Source organism: Scyliorhinus torazame, chromosome 6, assembly GCF_047496885.1.
Source record: "Scyliorhinus torazame isolate Kashiwa2021f chromosome 6, sScyTor2.1, whole genome shotgun sequence".
NCBI classification, from domain to species: Eukaryota; Metazoa; Chordata; class Chondrichthyes; order Carcharhiniformes; family Scyliorhinidae; genus Scyliorhinus; species Scyliorhinus torazame.
In genome coordinates this window covers 147,247,415-147,270,250 of record NC_092712.1, presented here as the reverse complement: position 1 = coordinate 147,270,250, position 22,836 = coordinate 147,247,415, and the positions used below count along the sequence as shown (strand labels likewise).

The following is a 22,836-nucleotide window of genomic DNA, read 5'->3' as shown; positions in this document are numbered from 1 at the left end:
AGCAGACCTGATATTTGATGTTGAGTAGAAACATTTGAGTTGACATCAGTCAAAGGCTCAATATATTTAGCAAATGTCAGATTAGGGATTGTATTGCAGCTCCAGCCATCTTGATCAAATTGCTAGTTTGTATTCTTATAGTGCAGACAAGCTTGCGAATGATCTTAACTGAAACCCTGAATCAGGACTCTTGAATAGGCAACAAGATGATCTAAATGATACATACTCTTATTAAAATCATGCCTTTTTTAGTCACAAAAAACTTCCTCTTCTCATGGACAGCACTGAATTTCAAACAAAGTTCGGAGCCAATTTCTTCAAGTCATAAATTATGGGATTGTCCTCGGAGTTCTAAGGGACAACTGAACGCAACAATATAACACATGACCTCTTTTGCATATGATTCACAATTTCCTGGACTGTGTTTTAATAATTTATGTGCTGATTTATCCATATATGTCCCATGCTTCTTTCAGGGCCCTTGAGAATGTAGGGATTGGTCAATATCAGCACAAACTTGTTGGAGCTTTGTCTGGCGGAACAAAGAGAAAGCTTTCATTAGCGATTGCATTCATTGGAGGCTCCTCTACTGTCATTTTGGATGAACCGACCAGTGGTGTTGATCCTTGTTCTCGACGTAACATCTGGGATATTATATTGAAAAACAGAGCAGGTAAGGAAGAGCAATAATAAGGTTAATTCTAACAATGAACTATCCATGGAGTCTTCCTAGCCATTTGATATTGTGCTGCAATTTAATCCTGTGAAATTGTAGTTAAATTCTGGAAGGGAATCCAAGAAATAAATATTCGTTATTCAGGCCTAACGGAGATTCTTGTTTGTCCTGGATTTAGCAATTTTGTCCACTCTATGGGAGATGCCTCCATCGCTATGCCTTGTAGGACGCTCGGTAGCACAGTGGTTAGCACTGTTGCTTCACAGAGCCAGGGACCCAGGTTCCATTCCCGGCTTGGGTCACTGTCTGTGCGGAGTCTACACATTCTCCCCGTGTCTGCGTGAGTTTCCTCCCACAAGTCCCAAAGGACGCGCTTGTTAGTAGAATTGGACATTATGAATTCTCCCTCAGTGTACCCGAATAAGCACCGGAGTGTGGCGACTAGGGGATTTTCACAGTAACTTCATTGCAGTGTTAATGTAAGCCCATTTGTGACACCAATAAAGAATGTTATTTTGAAAAACATTTGTGCTGGATTTCTGGGGCAAGTTACAGAATTTTCCAGGTTAAGCGACTACAGGATGGAATACAATGTGGAAAAATGTGACGTTATGCACTTTGATAGGAAGAATAGAGGCATAATAATAATAATCTTTATTAGTGTCACACGTAGTCTTACATTAACACTACAATGAAGTTACTGTGACAAGACCCTAGTCGCCGCACTCCGGTGCCTGTTCGGTACACGGAGGGAGAATTCAGAACATCCAATTCACCTAACAGCATGTCTTTCAGGACTATTTCTAAATGTGAAAAAGCTTCGGCAATCAGAAACACAAAGGGACTTAGCAGTCCTAGTTCAGGATTCTCTTAAGGTTAACATGCAGGTTCAGTTGGCAGTTAGGAAGGCAAATACAATGTTGGCATTCATGTCGAGAGGGCCAGAATACAAAAGCAGGGATGTACTGCTGAGGCTGCATAAGGCTCTTGTCAGACCCCATTTGGAATATTGTTTTGCGCCCTGTATCTAAGGAAGGATGTGCTGGCCTTGGAGGGGGATCCAGACGAGTTTCACAAGAATGATCCCAGAATGAAGGACTTGTCAGATGAGGAGCGTTTGAAGTCTCTGGGTCTGTACTCAATGGAGTTTGGAAGGATATGGAGGGGATGTTAATGAAACTTACAGGATACTGAGAGGCCTAGATAAGAGTAGATGGGGAGAGAATGTTTCTAATAGTAGGAGAAATTAGAACCCGAGGGCACAGCCTCAGACTGAAGGGACGATCCTTTAAAACCAAAATTAGGAGGAATTTCTTCAGCCAGAGGGTGGTGAATCTGTGGAACTCTTAGCCGCGGAAGGCTGTGGAGGCAAAATCACTAAGTATCTTTAAGGCAGAGATAGATAGGTTCTTGATTAATAAGAGGATCAGGGATTCCAACAGTGGAGAATCCAGCCCTTGTGTTTTTATTTCAGTTTGTTAGTCTGTTGACTTACATCTCCCTCCAATGCTTTCACACAATAGAGCTACAGTTATAGACCCAGCACCATTTACAAATGCTTGGGAAGGCTGCCAGAACCCTTTCCCTCTAGGACAGCAGCTATCCAACACCTTGTAGGAATAATAGCATTGGATTTGTGATTTACAAATTAACTTTGACATAAGATAATTGTGAGGTGGTATGTTTCACAAAAAGAGGTCATATATTCCATAGAAAACAAGTGTCTAGATGGCATACAGAGGAATCTTCACTTTTCCTTGCGGGATGATTTATTAGTGGTGTTGGGAAGGCAAACTAACTTTGCAGACGTGTGGGAACTAGGAGATGGTTACCATGGTGCAACCATGGGAGATACCGATGGTAAGAAATAGTTAAGTATTAGGTGGGTCCAGCATAAGAGGGAATGTAATGAGTAATGGATGAGCCCAACTACAACAACACTCAAGAAACTCGGCACCAGCAGGGACAAAGCAGCCCACTTGATTGGCTCCCCATAATTCTTGATTAATAAGGGGATCAGGGGTTATGGGGAGAATGGGGATGAGAAAAATATCAGCCATGATTGAATGGCGGAGCAGACTCGATGGACCGAATGGCCTAATTCTGCCTCTATATCTTTTGGTCTTATAATCAACAAACTACATTCTTCCAATTCAGAAGTCTACATAGTGAAAGGCATTTCCTGTGCTGAAAGAGTGATTTGCTCCTGCAGTCATAATTTAAGGAGCTCAGTAGGTAATTAGCAAACAGGTTTTCAAAAATAGTAGGATGATATTCACCATTCCCCGATGCCGATTTCATAATTAGCAATCGGGCTGCGAATCCCTTTTGACACCAAAATCGGGGGCATCCCCTGTTTGACGCAGGTTTCGGATGCTCCACCCCCTCTGAAATGGTGCCATGCGCCGCATGCCTTTGGGACGGCATCAGCGTGTCACCTGAAGACCCTCGCCTAATGCTCCGCCCCCGATGGGCCGAGTTCCCAACGGCATGGTTCACTTGTGGTCTCAGCCATGTGGGATCCCAGCGTGGCAGCTGCGGACTGTGTCCAGCGCCATCACAGTCAGGCGGGAGCCGTGCTGCTGGCCAGGGGGGGCTTCTGTAACAGAAACCTGACTCAAAGAGGGCAGGACTGGGTGTTAAATATTCCTGGATGCAAAATGTTCAGGAAAATAAGAAAGAAAGAAAAGGGGGATGGGTAGTGGTATTGATTAAGGAGAACATTGCAGTGCTGGAGAAAGAGGATGCCCTAGGGAGGTGAAGGACAGAATTTATTTGACGAGAGCAAAATAATAAAAAAAGGTGCGATTACATTTTGTGCAGTCGGCAGGCCAACAACTAGTGGAAAGGGCGTAGAGGATCAAAATTTAAAGCAATTTACAGAGTAGGTGCAAGAATTATGGAGAAGTTAAATGGGGGAGTTTAATTATCTGAATATAGATTGAGAACAGTAATAGTGTAAATAGTAGAGGGGGGCAAGAGTTTCTACAGTGTGCTGAGGAAAAGTTTCCAGTACAATGAGAAAGGAGGCTCTGCTGGACCTGGTTCGTGTAAATGAGGTGCCTAAGTAGATCGAGTGTCAGTAGAAGAGAGGAGGGTTGTCACTGCATCATAAATTTCAGGTTGACTATGCAAAAGGACAAAGAGCAATCCAGAATAAGAATAATCAACTAGGGGAAAGGCAACTTCAATGGATCTGGGCTGGAATAGTTGAAGTCAAAGTTTGGCAGGGGGAAAAAGTAGCTGAACAACGGGCTACCTTGAAAAGGAAATAGTTTGGGTACAGTCAAAGTATAGTCTCTCAAAGGGGAAAGGCGGGGAAAATAAATCCAGCCCTCCCAAGAATGAGGAAAGAGATAAGGAATAAGATGAAGAAGAAAAAGTGTTCTTTTCACAGACTTCAAATGGATAATACAACAGAGAACTGGACTGAATATAAAATGTTCAGAGGATAAGAAAGCCAATACTGAAAGCACAGAGGGTGTATGAAAAGAGACTGGCAGCTAACATAAATGGGAACCCTATAGTCTTCTATAGAATTATAAATACCAAAAGGTTGGTAAAAATGGATATGGAGGCTGATAAAGGACCAAAAGGAGGATTTGCGCATGGAGGTGGGGGTATCATAGAATTTACAGTGCAGAAGGAGGCCATTCGGCCCATCGAGCCTGCACTGGCCCTTGGAAAGCGGACCCTACCTAAGCCCACACCTGCACCCTATCCCCACACCTGCACCCTATCCCCTTAACTCCACCTAACACAACCTTTTTGGACACGAAGGGCAATTTAGCATAGCCAATCCACCTAACCTGCACATCTTTGTACTGTGGGAGGAAACCGGAGTACCCGGAGGAAACTCACGCAAACACGGGGAGAACGTGCAGACCTAAGTCGGGAATCGAACCTGGGACCCTGGAGCTGTGAAGCAACTGTGCTAACCACTGTGCTACCGTGCTGCCCGTATAGTTGAGATATTGAATGAATACTTGCCATCTATCTTCACCAAAGAAAAAAATGCTACCCAGGCCATGGTGAAAGATGGGGTAATTAACTTACAAAAAGAATTTTAAATGAGAAGGAGGAGGCATTGCATAAGCCGCCTGTGCTTACTTACTCTTGATAAGGCGCCAAGACCAGCGGCAGATGTTTGGAGCGAGTGCAGAAAAGACTTACAAAAATGGTTCGAGGGATGAGGAATTTCTGTTATGTAGATAAATTGGAGAAGTTGAGTCTGTTTTCCTTGAGAAGAGAAGGCTGAGAGCAGATTTCATAGAGTTGCTCAAAATTATGAGTGATCTGGATAGATTAAGTAGAAAGAAACAGTTCCCACCTGTGAAAGGATGAGTAAAAACATTTTCACGCAGCAAGCACGATAGGGCAGCACGGTAGCACAGTGGTTAGCGCAGTTGCTTCACAGCTACAGGGTCCCAGGTTCGATTCCCTACTTGGGTAATTATCTGTATGGAGTCTGCGTGTTCTCCCTGTGTTTGCGTGGGTTTCCTCCGGGTGCTCCAGTTTCCTCCCACAGTCCAAAGATGTGCAGGTTAGGTGGATTGGCCATGATAAATTGCCCTTCATGTTCAAAAAGGTTAGATGGGGTTACGGGGATAGGGTGGAGTTGTGGGCTTAAGTAGGATGCTCTTTCCAAGACTCGATGGGCCGAATGGCCTCCTTCTGCACTGTAAATTCTATGATTCTGTGAAGCAATTAAGTTCTGGAATGCTGTGCCCAAGTGTGTGGTGGAGGCAGGTTCACTCAAAGCATTCCAAAGGAAAGTAGACTGTTATCTGAAATGGGAGAATGTGCAGGATTCCAGGATGAAGACAGGGAAATAACACTAGGTGAATTGCTCATTGGGAGAGCTGGTGCATATACAAAGGCCTGAATAGCCTCCTTCTGCTCTCCAACAATTCTGAGGTTCGTGGTGTTCCCTCTCTTTGAGGTGGTCGATGCTGCCTGTTGCAGGTAACTGGCCTAGAGAAATAGGGACGTTGACGTGAAAAATCAGTGCTTCCAGTCATTTCTATCCATGGTTGTCATTTCAGAATAGTGGGGGAATTATGGTCTCCAAGGACGAATGACCTGCATAGTGTTCAGTGATCTGGAAATAGCCATTAATACATTTATTTTCACAGCTGCTCTCATTCTCACTTTTCTTGTCTTTCTTCAAATTGCTACACTCTTCTCTTGCCTTATATTTTCTCTTCATATTTTTAAAACTTCCCGTTACCTGAACCCTTTAATTTAAAGCTCTATTCACAAACTTAATTGTACAATTCACCCGATCGCAGCTTGCTTTGTGTTCCTCTTATCTGAGGACTGATGCCAATGTCCCGTGGATCAAAACTCCCTTCTTCTTACACTCTTTGAGTCACGGAATTCATTTTATAATCTGCTTGACTCTGTGCCAACAGTGTGTTGTTCTGGTAACAATCCAGAGATCTTTGCAGTTCTATGTTTTAACTTGGATCCAACTTCTCAAACTCTCTCTGCAGGATATCATGTCATTGTTTCCAAATGAATCCTCCCCTTCCCATTCCGAATTCTTCTCCTGCTGTTCAGAAATGCCCTTAACCCCGGCAGGCAATCCAACCTTCGGAATCGTGGCCATAGTTGGGGACAGCAGTATATATTCTCCCCTATCACTATTATGCTCCCTTTCAGTCTCCCCGCTCAAATGGCATCCTGCACCATAATGCCATGGTCAGTTTATCCATTCATCCTGGTAACATGTTCATCTTAACTATTGGTACAAGTCAAAGGGCTGAGACTCCTCATCACTACATGCTGGACCGTTATACCAGCCTGAATCACAGTTGCACTCTCCTGACCCTGATCGTTGACCAAATTTGGAGTTCTACTTAACCTAGCGAGTGTGACTGCTTCCTAGAACAAGGGTGCAACTGATGCAATGTCTGCAGCTCCCACTCCAGCTCAGGAACTTAGAGCCAAAATTGCTCAAGCTGCAGATACTTGCTGCAGACATGGTTATCCAGGACTGTGGCACAGTGATTAGCACTGCTGCCTCACAGCACCAGGAACCCAGTTCAATTCCAACCTTGGATGACTGTGTGGAATTTACACATTCTCCCCGTGTCTGTGTGGATTTCCTCCGGCTGCTCCGATTTCCTACCACAGTCCAATGATGTGCAGGTTAGGTGGATTGGCCATGTGATATTGCCCCTTAGTGTCCAAAAGTTAGGTGGGGTTACAGAGTTGCAGGGCTAGGGTGGGGGAGTGGGCCTAGTTCGGAGATTTGTTGCAGACTCGATGGGCCAAATGGCCATCTTCTGCACTGTAGGGATTCTATGCAATGAACTCCCACAGAATGCAGTCACAGCACACAACCTGCCCTGTCATGGCTCTCTCACTTAATTTATTTATTTGATTAATTAATTGATTATTTATTTGATTAATTAATAGTAAATTAAGTAGTTAATACTTATTCAGACAACCACTTTCAGTTGCTTGTCAGTCAACTGTCACTGACGAGAAGTTTTTGTCAGCTAGTTTTCTTAACTAGCTTGCAGTATCTTTTTCAATTTTAATACTGCCAATAGTGTTTACTGAAACCTGAACATGTTTTAGTCAGATTAAAACTATTATCTAAATTACAGCTTGAGAAATATTTATCAAAGAGAGCCAACTTGCATCAAATTCCTGACGTGACACAATGTTCCCCGATCACTCTCCCTTCCCCACTAATACTGTATGTGCTATATCATAACTTTGCCAGCTATTAACACATGAGTTGCTCATCTAACTAGCTGTAATTTGAATTAAAATGCATCTGTATTTTTTTTTGTCTTGCTAGATCGAACTATCATTTTCACTACTCACCATCTGGATGAAGCAGACATTCTGAGTGATCAAATTGCCATCCTTGAAAAAGGCTATTTGAAATGCTATGGTTCTCCTGCCTACTTAAAGGAACAGTATGGACAGGGCTACAGTCTCAGTATCGCAAAAAAGGTATGCATCTCTCAAATTGTGACAAATAGGAATTGAATAAAACTACATGTTTTTAATACTGCCAATAGTGTTTACTGAAACCTGAACATGTTTGAGGAAGTCCTGAATTTAAGACTATAAAGTATTTTACCTCGGAGTGAGAATTTGGGGATGGATAGAGGTTTGGCCAACAGATACAAGACAGAGAGTTGGGATAAGAGGGACATTTTCAGGATGGCAATCTGTAACTAGTGGAGTGTTACAGGGACCAGTGTTGGGGTCACAACTATTTACAATATATATCAATGATTTGGATGAAGGAAGGGAATGTATTATTGCCAAGTTTGCACATGACACAAAAATAGGCGGGAAGGCAAGTGGTGAGGTTGACACAAAGAGTCTACAGAGGGATATAGACAATTTAGGTGAGTGGGGAAAAAATTGGCACATAATGTAGGAAAATGTGAAGTTATGCACTTTGGTAAAAATAATAAAAGAGCTGAATATTATTTAAATAGAGAAAGACTGCAGAAACTGCAGAACAGAGGGATTTGGGTGTTTTTGCACATAAATCACAAAAGCTAGCATTAGCATGCAAATTTAGCAGGTAATAGGGAAGGCAAATTGAATGTTGCCTGTTATTTCAATGGGAATGGAGGATAAAAAGTAGGGAAGTCTTGCTAACACTATACAAAGCACTAGTTAGACCACACCTGGAATACTGTCAACAGTATTGGTCACTTATTTAAGGAAAGATATACTTGCATTGGAGGCGGTCCAGAATATATCCTGGGTACGGCGGGGTTTTCTTATGAGGAGTAGCAAAATATATTGGGCCTGTACTCATTGGAGTTTAGAAGAATGAGAGGTGACCTTATTGGGACACATAGGAATCTCAGGGGGCTGGACAGTGTAGATCGGAGAGGTTGTTTCCCCACGTGGGAATGTTGAGGACCAGAGAGCATAATACAGAGTAAAGGATCACACATTTAAGGTAGAGTTGAGGAGAAATTTCTAATCTCAGAAGGTAGTGAATCTGTGAAATTGTTTTCGACTGAGGGCTGTAGAGGGTGGGTCATTACGTGTGTTCAAGGCTGTGATGGACAGATTTTTACTGAGTAAGGGAATTAAAAATTATGGGAATAATGTGGGAAGGTAGAGTTGAGGATTATCAGTTCAGTCATAATCTCATTGAATGGCGGAGGAAACTCGATGGGCCAAATGGCCTACTTCTGCTCCTACGTTTTATGGTCAATCGCTATTTTTAAATTTATCTGGCCTAATTTTCCTGGAACTGGGCTCAGATCCCAATGACAGGTACCCTGTGACTTCAGAAGCCAGGAGCTGCCTACTTGGTGCCAGCAGCAAAGGCAGACAGCAGCTATGATGGAGGTTGCCGCAGCCATGCTGATTTGAGGTGGCAGGACCCTAGAATGCCAGGAGACTGAAGGCAAAAATAAATGGACAACAATGTTTGGTGAAGCACTCTTGATGGTGCTAGTTAGCTCCTCAGATTTCAGCTGAAAGTAACTGCAAATAAAATTCTTAGGCCCCACACCGAAACTAATAGCTGTGCATTAACAGACTAATAGAAGTCTGTTTGGGTTCACCGGAAAACCATTAAAAAATTCTAAGTTTGAATGGACAAGCCCCTTGACGTGCTCCTTAATTAGCTTAAGAGGCCATTAATTGGCGGAAAGTGTGTTCCCGTTCTGTCCTTCCCATCAACTCTTTGAAAATTCTAAACTGTCCTGAAGGCATTGGGAGTCCAATACAAGCACGTAGCCTGTGATTTGAAAAGCTTGCCAACACTGGATCCTGAATCTGCAGACCGTTGATAATTCCCACCGTAATTCAATTGTTAGCTGCCTAAATTACATTGTGATCCAAACATGGGGCGGGATTCTCCGGTCGTCGACGCCGAAATCGTGTTCGGCGATTGGCTGGAAAATACCTGTTTCTGCCGAAATCAGGGGCAGCGCCGCTTTCGCGGTGCTCCGCCCCTCCAAAGTGGCGTACTCGTAGAGTAAGGCGCGCGCTGTATCAACGCCTCAGAACAATGCCTGAGGCCCACCCGCAGATGCTCCGCCCCTGACCGGCGGAGTTCCCGACGACGTCTGTCACATGTTCTATCATCCGTCGGGAACTCGGTGTGGCGTCTGCGGACTCAGTCCAGTGCCACCACATTCAGGGGAGGGCCGATCCGCGGGCAGGAGGACTTTGTCATGGGCTGGGAGCGCTGTTGGGGGTGATCCGGGGCTCGCGAGCCGGCCAAAGGGGGCACTATTTGGCAGGCCGTGTCCTCTCGCAGCCGGCGCCATGTTGCATGGTGCGACCGCTGCAGGCCGCCGCCGTGCACATGCACGGCCATGGATCCAGCAATTCTCCGGGATGTATCAGTAGCTAGGGACGGGTGCTCTACGCTACCGGCATGCTAGACCCCAGCCACACGGAGGATCGGTGACCGTTTTGCATCGAACTTTCGGTCGTAAATTGCCACCGTTCCCATGCCTGTGTGAGGACATAGACTCATGGGGCGGGATTCTCTGACCCTGAGGCTAAGTGTTGATGCCATCGGAAATGCCATTGCATTTCTCAATGGCGTCAACACGGCCCCAGGTTCAGCAATTCTGGGCCCTACAGGGGGCCAACAAGGCGCTGCAGCGGTTCACGTTGCTCCAGCTGCTGATCCGGCCGTGGAATGTGCGCCGGGGGATGCGCGCATGCACAGTGGGTCCGGCACAAACCCGGCATGCACATTTCCACCGGTGCGATTTCCGCGCATGCGCGGTGTCTCCCTTGTCCGGGCCGGTCCCGACCCGCGTAGGAGTACAGGCTCCGGCGCGGACGAAAGGTGGCCGGGAGACAGAGAGGCCAGCCTGCCGATCGGTGGGTCCTGATCGTGGGCTAGGCCACATCAGAGGCCCACCCTGGGGTCGGAACCCCCCTCCTCCCCCCCCCCCACAGGCCGCCCCCGGACCCTTCAACGCCGAGGTCCCGCTGGCTCAGAACACGTTAGAATGCTGCCGGCGGGACTCGTTTTTTTTTTTTACGGCCGCTCAGCCCATCCGGGCCGGAGAATCGAGGGGGGTCCGCGTAGAGCGGCCCCCGACCCGCGTCGCGCCAACCACGCCGGCCCCAATGGCGCCAATTCTCCGCTCTGCGGAGATCGCGTCCCGGCGTCAGGGCGGTGTGGTGCGATCCGCACGGCCCCCCGGCGATTCTCCGACCTTGCGCGGGGTCGGAAAATCCCGCCCATGAACTTTAGACTTTCAACCTTTCCTGTAAATTATACAAATAATATATAACTTTTCATTAGAATTTCTTAACAATTACCTGGTCCAGGTTTTATGCCTGGTTGCATAATATGTTCCATGTATGGAAGACTTCTACCAATGAAAATTGAAATTAATATGGGCAAGTTGGCATACAAATTGATAATGCAATGTTTGGTCGACTAACATCTGTTCCTCTTAATTCAATAGCCCTCCATAGTAGAATCTGATGAGTCATGTGATGTTGGCCTTGTAACCTCCCTGGTGAAGCATCATATTCCCTTGGCCTTTTTGAAGCAAGATGCCTTTGGAGTGCTGACATATAATGTTCCAACGATGGAAGATAAAACTGCTTATGAAAGGTTGCTTCAGGATCTGGACAAAGATATGGAAAAGCTGCATATCAGCAGCTACAGTATCTCTGACACAACACTGGAGGAGGTAGGGGTTCAAAAGAAGTCACATTGGGGTTAAAATCCTCTTATTTCTCGTAGCTTCAGATAAAATTACACTTGTATATACCAGTTGATCTTAAACAGAGAAAAAAAACAAAATTAACTTACACTATTGCATGCACCAACTAGGATAACTAAATTAGATGGAGCATAAGACATAAGAACAAAAACAGAGCCCACTGTCATACTTGAAAATGAATTGGACAAGATATGTAAATGGAGGGAATTATGACAGATGAAACTTACTGCAGACAAGTGTAAAGGGCTACATAGAGGAAGATAAAATGGAAATGTGTGCTCGGTGTTTGGTTTTGAACAGCAGTGTTTATACCATTTTTATCTGAGATTTCTGACTTCAGCTGAAGTTATGGCAGGTGATCAGGAGAAAACCTATGGAAATTCAACCGTCAGGAATAGAACTCAGGGACACATTATCGAACAGTAAAAGTAACTTTAGGACTGGTATTAAGAAATGCTTCACATTAAGAAGAATCAATGTGAGGAGTAAATTTGGATGCTACAACAGGAGGATTTGAGATTCTTTCTGGATGGATATTTTAAGATTTTGGGCTGGATGTTCTTCTTTATCCTTGGCAACATTGAACTTTAGGTACATCAAACATGGGCATTTTTCAACAATTTCTTTCCTCTTTTTCCTGAAGTGCAAACTACACTGGAGCCTTTGTGCTTCTGGACACTGGGGATTGTTATTCAAACAAATAATTATTGAAAACAACAATAGTTTCTTATTCTGCTGTTGAAAGACAATTTCCAGAAATTCTCTTGATGTTCTGCCATAACTTTGGTCAGAAATCAGCAAGACCAGCTGAAGTAACACTGAATGCCTAAAAGTGATTGTTCACCACTTTCAAGATGTCCCAAAATGCGTCACAGCCTATGACATGCTTTTCAAGTATAATGACTGTTGAAATGTAGGAAAGAGGGCAGCTAATTTGCGAAAAGCAAGATTCCATAACAGCAATGAAATAAATGAATACATAATCTGTTTCAGTTTTTTTCATTGTGGAATAAATGATGGCAAAGACTGAGGGAGACTGCCCTGCTCTTCGCACATAGTGCTTTGAGATCTTTTCTAAAACCTGACGGTAGACAGATCTTACTTTAATGACCCATCCAAAAGACAGCAACTCTGCCAGTGCAGCAATCCATCAGCACTATGCTAAAGTATCAACCGAGATTATGTGCCTGTTGGTGTAAGGCTTGAACCTACAACTTCCAGCTTGGAGATGAAACTTCTGTCATCGAACCAAGACAAACCGATTTCCTGATTTCCTGATTTCAAAAAGATGTTTTGCTTCAATCTGATTATTCAACATAAGTTTCTTTTAATGTTGCTTCACTATGTTGAATTGTGGATACATTTGGTAAATACAGGTCCAATGCTTTGCAGATGCCATGCAAAGTTTATTTAAATAATTAAAATTAATCTGATTACATTTTTGTGTCATCTTTTCTGCTTCCTCTTTTGTCAGGTGTTTCTGAAGTTGCTTGAGAATGAGGAAAGCCCTGCACCTTCTGCAGGCCAGGATACAGAGTCTCTAAAGTCTGAGAGCATTGAATCAACTCATAGTGACAGTGAGTAATTAAATCCAACTAATATTCTACAAAATCACTAATGTTAATAGCACATATATAATTTCAAAGCACTTATACAAAGGTTTGGTTTCATTTTTAAAATATCACTGTGGTGCTGTGAGAAGACAATAGGGTCATGTGACTGATTCCATTGAAAGGGGGGCAGAGTTAGCCTGTCCAAGGAAGGCCTGAAGCATTTTAATGGTTGGGTCTCATTAATATTCCATCAGTGAAGGCCCTTCCCAGTGTCCAATCCCCCTGCCCCCCACCAGGGCAGCCGCGGACTGAAAATGAAATGAAAATCGCTTATTGTCACAAGTAGGCTTCAATGAAGTTACTGTGAAAAGCCCCTAGTCGCCACATTCCGGCGCCTGTTCGGGGAGGCTGTTACGGGAATTGAACCGTCCTGCTGGCCTGCCTTGGTCTGCTTTCAAAGCCAGCGATTTAGCCCCGTGCTAAACAGCCCTGTCCGCAGCCGCCACGCGAGCATCCAGACCGGCAATAGCAGGTTAGTTCCACGTCGTCGGCAAGTCAGCCAGCCGGGAGCGGAGGATCGCTGGGCTGGGGCCTCTGTCAGTGGGCCCCCAGCCGCGCGGTGTACTCCACGATCACGCCGATTCTCGGGTTCTGTAGAATCGCCGGACCAGCGCCGGGCCTGATTTCGCCGTGAAATTGGATTCTCCGCCCCAGCATCGAACGCAATTTCAGAGTGGGGCTGTGGAGAATCCACCCTGTGCTGTTACGTAATTTGGAAATTCTGAATTCTCCCTCCGTATACCTGAATATGCGCCGCAGTGTGGCGACTAGGGGCTTTTCACAGTAACTTCATTGCAGTGTTAATGTAAGCCTACTGGTGACACGAATAAAGATTATTAGTTCATAAGACCATCCTTTTGCCATATCCATTCATCATCCTTTCTTTCAGTTATTTGTCTAATTTATTCTTAAATTTTGCAATGGTCTTTGCTTTGATCACTACTCTGGGTAGTGTATTGTACAACCTTATACTCTTACAATCATCCAGGTTAAGAAAAATGTCCTGCTCTGTCCTAAATTTCTTATATTTAACCAGACATTCATTTCCCCTCAGTCCACACTCTTAAGACCCTTACCTTGGGCGGGATTCTCCATCTCGCCGCACCAGTTTTCTGGTGCAGGGCGTCCCCGCCGGCAGTGGGATTCTCCGTCCCACCAGCTGGTCAATGAGATTTCCCATTATGGGCAGCCCCACGCCGTCAGGAAATTCCCAGGTGTGGGTGCTCTGCCGGCGCAACGGAGAATCCCAACAGTGTAGAATCCAGCCCCTTAATAATAATGATAATCTCTTATTGTCGCAAGTAGGCTTCAGTGAAGTTACTGTGAAAAGCCCCTAGTTGCCTATTCGGGGAGGTCGTAACGGGCTTATCTACTTTTTATAAGCCCTTAAAAATTCAAACCATTTAGTTTGTCCTTCTCCGCTTTTGCCCGAAATTCAATATTCCTTGGTTTAATAAGATACCACAGATCTCACGTGCAGAAGATAAAGGTCTGACACATAATGGGTTACTATGGGACTGAGTACCGTAATGCCCACATGGTGGTGTAAGAGAGAATCCAAGGTTAGTCTAGTATTGTGCAGAGCCGAGTGCACCGACAAGCATGGAGACAGTTCCTAGCCTGGTCCATGTTTGTAAATAGGTCTTAGAGTCATTCGAGTCAATAAAGACTTGCAGTTAACCTGCACATGACTATGAAGACTTCTTCAAACCTACTGAACTGTCACCAACATCCCCCAAGAAGAAGCACCACTGAAATGCAAGCTGCTGTTCCTGAGTATTTAGTTAGATAGATATCGAGTGGATAGTGCAACATGTTAGATAAAACTAAGCAGGATAGGAGTTTTTTTCTGTCTGCTGCTCCAGTTACTGGTGGAGTTGGATCCATAACTTAAGCCTGTCTCCAACTGAGGATTGATTGACAGTATACTATGTTCTAAATGGGTAGAGAATGATTCATGTGAAAGATGGTAAAATCTCACATTGATCCAAGTGGAGTTGATCCTTATCAAACCAGGACCAAGGTTCTGTACCATTTCTAGAGATCTAGTTGTCTTACATGGGGAAGAATCTTTATCTGTCATTTACCGGGTAGGTGACAACTAAGGGACAAAGCTAGGAATTGTTGACTCCCACATTGGGAGTTCTTTCTTCTTGGGCTGGAGTGTAAACCCCTCTATCAATGGAAGTTGGATTGCCTGGTGGAGTGATTTCAAAATAATGTTTTGTAGAAAGATTTCCTTGCTCAAGTGTGACTGGCCCATATCTGGGTTCCAACGGAGGAGCCTGATCAACACTAGAACTGTTGAAAAGTCTCAAATTAAATTGGCTGGAATATCACTTAAATACAATTGTCTGGAGTCCCTGCACTGTTTTTGGCATGGAAAGTGCACAATTTGGAGTGAAACATGTTTGCACTAAGTATCAAGGGAACTTGACATTTAGGAAGGACAGGAAGCTAGGAAAAGGTGTTGGGGTAACTCTGTTAATTTAGGATCATGATGGTATAATAGTGAGAGATGATCTGAGTTCTAAAGATCAAGATATGGAATTAGAGATCAGAAATAATATAGATGAGAAGTAATTTGTGGGAATAGTTTCTTGGTCCCTAACAGTAACTACATTGCAGAATAAAACATACAGGAAGAATTAATGTGGGCTTGTAAGAAAGCAATCACCATGGGTGAATTTAATCTTGTTCATAATGTTTCCAAGCCTACCACCCGGCCACTGTCTTACTGGTACGTCAGACCGGACTATAATGGCTTACTTTCACCTCTGCCCATATCCTCCATTCACTCCCTCAAGTCAGTCAGACAGATTGCCATTCAGAAGGTTGTGCCTTGATGGATCAATGTGAGATTACTAAATGGCTCAAAATGATTTCTCCTGCTATTTTTGGTAAACTAGTCTCTTTCCCACACCTTACCTAATGACTGAAACTCTCCAATCCACCCTGTGAAACAGTAAGCTGAGAGGATTTGTGTTGAATACAATGTTTTTCTCTCACATAAGGTGCAGTCCTTGCTGGACCCCAGAGAGTAACTGGATGGCGACTGATTGTTAAACAGATGACAGCTCTGCTAATTAAACGCTTCCACCATACAAAGAGGGATTGGAAAGGGGCCATTGCCCAACTGCTGCTCCCTGTGCTCTTTGTCATTCTAGCGATGGCACTTTTCAGTGTGAAACCTTTAGCTGCTGACTATCCCTCACTCAAACTGTCTCTAGATATGTATAAAGATTCAGATGTCACATTCTTCAGGTAAGATATCACGATTATTCACTTCAATGTTTACCACAGCTCCAAACATCAGGAAGTGGTCCTTGTTATGACGATAGATTGGAGAGGTTGGGAATGTTCTCCTTGGAGAGAAGGTGGCAAAGAGGAGATTTGATAGAGATGTTCAAAATCATGACTGGGCTGGACAGAGCAGACAGGGAAACTGTTCCCACTCGTAAAATGATCAAGAATGAGAGGGTGCAGATTTAAAGTGATTTGCAAAATAAGCAAGAAGAAACTTTTTCACACAACAAGTGGTTCAGGTCTTGAATGCACTGTCTGGAACTGCCATGCAGGCAGGTTCAATTGAGGCAGTCAAGAAGGCATTTAATATTCTTTGAATAGAAACAATGTGCAGGGGCACAGGTAAAAGTCAGGGGAATGGCACAAAGTCATAATGTTTGTTTGGAGAGTCGGTGCAGACACTAGAGGCCAAATGGCCATCTTCTGCACTGTAAATATTCTGTGATTTTGTGCTCAGTGCATGTTCTGAGGAATAGCTGAATATGCGGACGAGGTGATTCATTGTGCTTTTGCTCAACAGAAGATCCACCTTTATGTTATCTTTCCACTTCTGTGTTTATGAATGAGGAGAGGTCGGTTTTTGAACTATATTTAGAACGAGTGTAAATAAGACATTTTTGTTGCAATATGTTGTATATAGGTTTATTAAGCAGTTCCAGATTGACAATAACATTGAAACCCTGGGATTCGTCTGCATATATCTTTGAAGGTGCCAAGAAATTGACTAATTAGCAAAGCATATAGGACTTTGAGCTTCATAAATAGAGGTATAGCAGCAAAGTTATTCCCAGTATTCTGCCCAGTTCTGGTCTTGCTGTCTAGTGGCCGAGAATGACATTGGTGACTGTCCTCTAGCTGCCTGAGGTCTGTCAGGCCCTGACAGGCTGAGGATATCATACCTGGGTGCAGGAGCCTCCTCTGTTGCTGTAGCATTTTGAAACAGTGGTGTTACTGACTGAGGAGCTGAGGTACCGTTTTCACACTCAGGACTGAATTTTTTGCTGGGAGTGGGGTCTCACGCACTCCGTCCCCTGAAAGTCAGAGATAAACGTGTCTCTGCGTGGCAGGCTCACCCTGCAGCCATTTTAAGGCCCTTGAGCGTTTCATTGAATTGAGCCTGCATGACCACCCCCATCGGAGAGGAAGTCCAACCTCCAATCTTGTGAAAGCTGTGCCATTGGAAGTGGTGGCCACAGCTGGGTCTATGGCAGGACCCCAAGGAAGAAACGCCATGGATCCAGATGCCAAGTCCAGGGTTTTGCCGGGGCCCGGACTGTCGCGATGGGGGTTGGGGGGTGTGGGAAGGTACACCTGGGATTTGTAAGAATTATTTTGGCACTCTGATGATCACAGGGGGCCTGCAAAGGAGACACATTCCCTTACCCAGCCACCGGAGGTATCACTGGGTGGGTGGACACTTGGTGCCAGCCTCCCAGCAATGGTAAGAGGGAAGCCCTTAACTGGCCATTAATTGGCCACTTGTGGGCCTCAAATTAGCCCAAGGAAGAGTGGATGTGGAACAGCTGTCCTGCTGCTTGTAAAATCACAGCAGGACGGGCAGGAATAGTTAGGTGCTGAACATGGGGCTACTGCCATGGTGCCCAATTTTACTGCCCCCTCTTACCTGCATTCTCACCCCCTGGAGTTGTAAAATCCTGTAGCACCGTCAACATGACGCGAGGCAGGTTGAGGTAATGTCAATTGAAGGCTTTATTAAGCAGAACTTTATCCCCAGCAACGTGGTTACAGAATGCAACTGCTGAGGGAAATGGAGGGAAAAGCTGGGTTCTTATACCGGCATTTCTGGGTGGAGTCCAGTAGGTGGCAGATCCTATCAGGACCTGGCATCCCTCCACCAATAGCCTGTCGACACGTGGTGTACCGTATTCCCCTAATACATACCACCACAAATCCCAAACAAAGATTGCCCTTAGAGGAGCATTTAGAAGCAGAAATCAACCACTCCTGCCTGGTAAGGCGTACGTACCTCCCTGCAGACCTGAGAAAGACAGGAACTGGGAGACTCATGGTCATTTGACCCCTCTTGCCTTGCCACTGCTGGATAGAGTTTATGGTCAAGACAATGGCATGCAGGCCTGTGCACATCCCCACACCTACTGACTGTTCTGTTGGATCTGGCTCGACTTGAGGGTCCCTAATCTCTGCACGGAGGAGGTCACATGCAAATGAGAGCAAAAAGGCAGCACCCACGACCTGAAGGGAATTCTTCCCCTCTCTGAGGTCTGGTGTGTATACCCTCTGGAATCTCAGCTAATCTTCATGTTGAACCTTCAGCATCTGCCACCTTATTGCTAACTCTGGAGGCAAGTCATCAACCTGGGTTCAGCGCACTCCTCAGAGCTTCAGTGGTCCCAGCTGTCACAGCCTTTAACAGCTGATCAGGCACGTGGTCCTCTCAGCAGATTGTGACCTAAAACAAAGCACGAATGTATATCCATTGAGGTGAATTGCCTGTGCTTTCGAGGGTGTGGGAGAATCATGTGGCACTGCATCCCTTGAGGACTCCTCCTTCTCAAAGGTGGACCCTTGGAGACGGTAGCTCTCTTGTTTGTGTGATTGACCTGTGTGAACAGGAAGATAAAAGTGTTTGCCTTTCACAAGTCTCTTGACAAAGCTGCACCCATTACTTTCAACGGACATGCTGCAGCCTCACCCAGACTGCTATCAATATTGTGGGCTTTCCCCGCAGCAGCTGCACCCTCACACTTACCGGTTGATGACTCCAAATGGAATCAAGGTATGGTACTCACCTGTGAGGGGCTGAGAAGATCATTGGCCCACTTGTGGCACTGTAGCTATATTCTTCCTATTCCCTACAGCTGCTGACTTCCTCTGTGACCTCCATTCACGCTTGCTTGGTTAGGCCGGTGTGAGGGAGGGGAAGTCTCCTCATTCTGTCTCTGGTGAAGAAGTTCTCCCTTCCCGAGTAGTTTGGTGGAGAACATGTAGGGACTCATCATTGAAACATGGGGCCACCCAGGATCTTCCTTGTGCCATGCCCACAAGTACCTCTTTCCTCAGGCCTTCAGTACACCTGCCTCATTGACCACCTTCACCCTCTCTTAATGATAGATCTTGGCTGGCGATCTTGAAGGGTACGCTGCTGTGCATCAGTTCCAATGCTGGTGATCAAGAAGGCTTGAAGTAGCATCCTGGTGCCTTTGGCCCTTTGAGCTGTGTCAGCTGATGATGATCCTGCCCTTCTATCCTTGCCATCGGTGACTGGATGACCGATGCAGCCTGCGGCCTTTAATTAGCCGGCTGACTCGAGATCAGTCCATGAATTAGGATCGGAGTAGGGGTGTCCGTGTCACCCACTTCTGGCCCAGCCCTCCCTCTCTCAACAAAACAGTACAAATAAATACCACAATAAAGGATATTAATGTATCAGATAACTGGTATTTTTTGCAGTGGGTCAGTGCTTTGAACTGCAGTTCAGTATCTTTGAATAAGTGGCAGGATATGCCCACCCTGAACCTTTGGTGCTGATTCTGACAAACATCAGGGCGGGTTTCTCGGACCCGCCGCGCCAGAATCGCGCCCAGCACGTGGACAGAGAATAGCCATTCACGCCGGAACTCCGGTGCGACGGTGCTTCCGTAATTCTCAATGGACCCGCGAGGCGCGGGCGGCGGTCTGGGGCCGTTGAAAGTGGCCCACACGGCGATTCTCCGCGCTCGACGTGCCCGCCGAGTCCCGCCGGCGTGGTTCACATGTGGTCCCACCCGGCGGGACCTCGGCATTCTGGCTGCAGGGGCCGTGCTGGTGGGGGAGGCGTGGGGATCCGACTCCGGGGAGGGCCTCCACGGTGGCCAGGTCGTGATCGTTGACGACCGATCGGCGGGCCTGCTCATTCCGGGTTGGCCTGCGCCGGGCCCCTGTAGGTCTCCGCCATGTTGCTCAGGTGCCGGTGCGAAGACGGCCGCTGCGCGCATGTGCGGACCCGCAGCCGGCCGCCGTGCGGATGCATGGTCGCGCGGGCGTAACTGCAGGGCCCCGCCGGCAGCCGGAGCTGCGGGATGCACGCCGGGGCCCTGCTAGCCCACTTGAAAACGGAGAATCACCCCGAGCCTTCGAGGAAAAGTCCAGACTGATTCTCGCCCGTTTCCGGCGGGCATGGGGGCTTAGTCCCCAGAAGGGAGAATCCCGCCCCAGGACCTCAGGAGGAGGTCACTCTGCGCTGACAATATTAGGTTTGTATTTTAGGCCCCTATCTTTGCTAAAAATTCAATAAATTGGGTGATAAATGAAAGGCGTGTGCTGAATTTGTATGCCATTCTGTGTGCCATCCTGCAGCTGTTGATCCTATATTGATTGCTTGAGTTGTTAGGACATTAAAATTTGTGGCAGAGTTTATGGTTTTACACTGATTTTGAATATGCCCTCCTGATTATTTTTGAGATTCACAGAAAGAGCTGTGTGTAGAGTCATAAAAGTGCTTGGCATGAGTGAGGAGCACATGTGAACAGGCAACGGACACGATCTACCGGCCTCTCCCACTGGAATCGGAGCGTGACGCGGCCATTAGGTCCCGAGAGAGGTCTCACCCAGGATTCCTGACGACCGTTACTCATTTCACGATCTCACCAGATCTTGCGAGACGTCGCAATCTGGGTCCCGCACGTCTCACATGGCTAAGTGACTTTAAGAACCTGCTTAGCAATGCTGATGCTGGAACGACCTGGCATCTACCAGCCACGTCGAGGAGACCCCAGCTGGGTGCCGTTCAGTACTGGTCCCCACAAATGGGGCAACTGCAAAGAGCTAAGACCCGAGCAGCTGGTGGAAGAATGGCAACATTCATGGAAGGAGTGTTCATGTTGCGGTCTGTTGGACATAATCAGCTTTGAAATCCTTCTACTCTTCCACACTGCTTTCAAAGGAAAGACTATGATGATATGGAAACACAGGGGTAAAGCTGCATTGGTTGCAAGGAATAATCATTGAAATGATATGGAGTATAATTTCACTGCCACGCTCCTCTGGCCTGGTCTGGGTTTTGGCAGCATTGCTTCACAAAAACCTTAATCATGCTAGTGGAATTTCAGTCCCGAACTGATCATCATCAAGCTAGATTTGTGACCACATTCTTATTTCTACATGAAAACTGTCATTTAAATGCATCAAATGCTAGCTTTATAAACTACTTTTTAAGTAATAGCTATTTAATGACTATTAATGTACTTGATGGCTGTTTACTTTAACACAATTGTTCCTCGAAATGAATCCCATCTTTCAAATCACATCGCTAAATCAATTATTGTTAATCTAGATAGATATTTCATTCATCAATGTACTTTAGCTGATTTATTTTCTGTAGTGTCTCAAATCCCACGGTCTAAATCTGAACATTTTTATCATGTGCTGTGCATCGACTTTAATTGAAAAAAGTGGACTATTTGGATTGGCTGCATTGGCATGGTGTGGTGCTTACTCCCTGAGCGACTTTTGACCCCACCTATCCCACTTGACCCAACACACCCATAGCTCGAACCACCCCACCGAAATTCAGCAAGTTCCAAAATGAGGTTGCCCATGTTGAGACAATGCGCGGGATTCTCCGACCCTCCCATCGGATTGCAGAATCCCCAGGGGGCGGCATGAATCCCGCCCCGCCACTCCGATGCCGGCTGCCGTATTCTCCGGCGGCGTTGGCAGCGGCCCCCCCCCCCGGCAATTCTCCGTGCCCCGATGTTCCCACACGGCGGGACCTGGCAGGTAAGTCGGCTGGTGTGGTCCTCGGGCGGGGGGGGGGGGGGGGGGGCGGGGGGATCTGACCCCGGGGGGGACCCCCACGGTGGCCTGGTCTGCGAACGGGGCCCTCCGATCTGTGGGCGGGCCTGTGCAGTGGGGGCACCCCTTCCTTCCACGCCTGCCCCTGTAGGGCTTCGACATGGCTGGCGCAGAGAAGACAACCCCCTGTGCATACGCCAGAATACGCCGGTGGTTCCGCACATGCACGGGATCACGCCGACCCTTCGGCGCATGCGCGGAGTCGCACAGCCCCTTCGGTGCCAACCCCTCCGGCATTCACCCCGTACTTTCGGGGGCTGTTGACTCCGGAGTGGTTCGCACCGGTTTTCCTGCCGGCGTGGGGACTTAGTCCCCGGAAAGGAGAATCCTGCCCAATGTACCTGTGCCGTATTGTTTACCATGCTTCTTCATGCAGAGCTTGATAAAATCACTTATATTGTCCTGACATCTATTAATCTCAGACGTATTGTGTTGGGTATTAACCAGAATGTTATTGCTCACTGATGATTAGAATTATTACTTCTGAGGGACAACAGTTTCTACGGACAGTTTGCTATATGAGGCAGTGCCAAAGTGCCAGGTTGGCAGTGCTAAGGTGCCTGGGCGCCGGCAGGAGTGCCAGCGTATCACCCTGCCCAGAGCCCGACCACCCTGTGGACTCCAATGGCTGGGAGACCCACCCTTCCCTCAGTTGCCATTACGCCTGGTCCACGTTTGCGTAGACCAGTGCTAAATGGCGCTATTACGAGGTCACCCAGGCGTGAGC

The 22,836-nt window shown here is 46.4% G+C and overlaps 1 protein-coding gene across 1 annotated transcript in view; it reads left to right on the top strand.

Moving 5' to 3' along the window:
• Window positions 1-22,836, top strand: part of LOC140425056 (ATP-binding cassette sub-family A member 13-like) — a 505,398-nt gene that overhangs the window by 369,494 nt on the left and 113,068 nt on the right. The window contains exons 38-42 of the mRNA XM_072508872.1: window positions 477-673; window positions 7,491-7,648; window positions 11,113-11,343; window positions 12,851-12,953; window positions 16,004-16,253. Of these exons, the coding sequence (XP_072364973.1) occupies window positions 477-673; window positions 7,491-7,648; window positions 11,113-11,343; window positions 12,851-12,953; window positions 16,004-16,253 (939 nt within the window). The remainder of the gene's footprint in view (window positions 1-476; window positions 674-7,490; window positions 7,649-11,112; window positions 11,344-12,850; window positions 12,954-16,003; window positions 16,254-22,836) is intronic.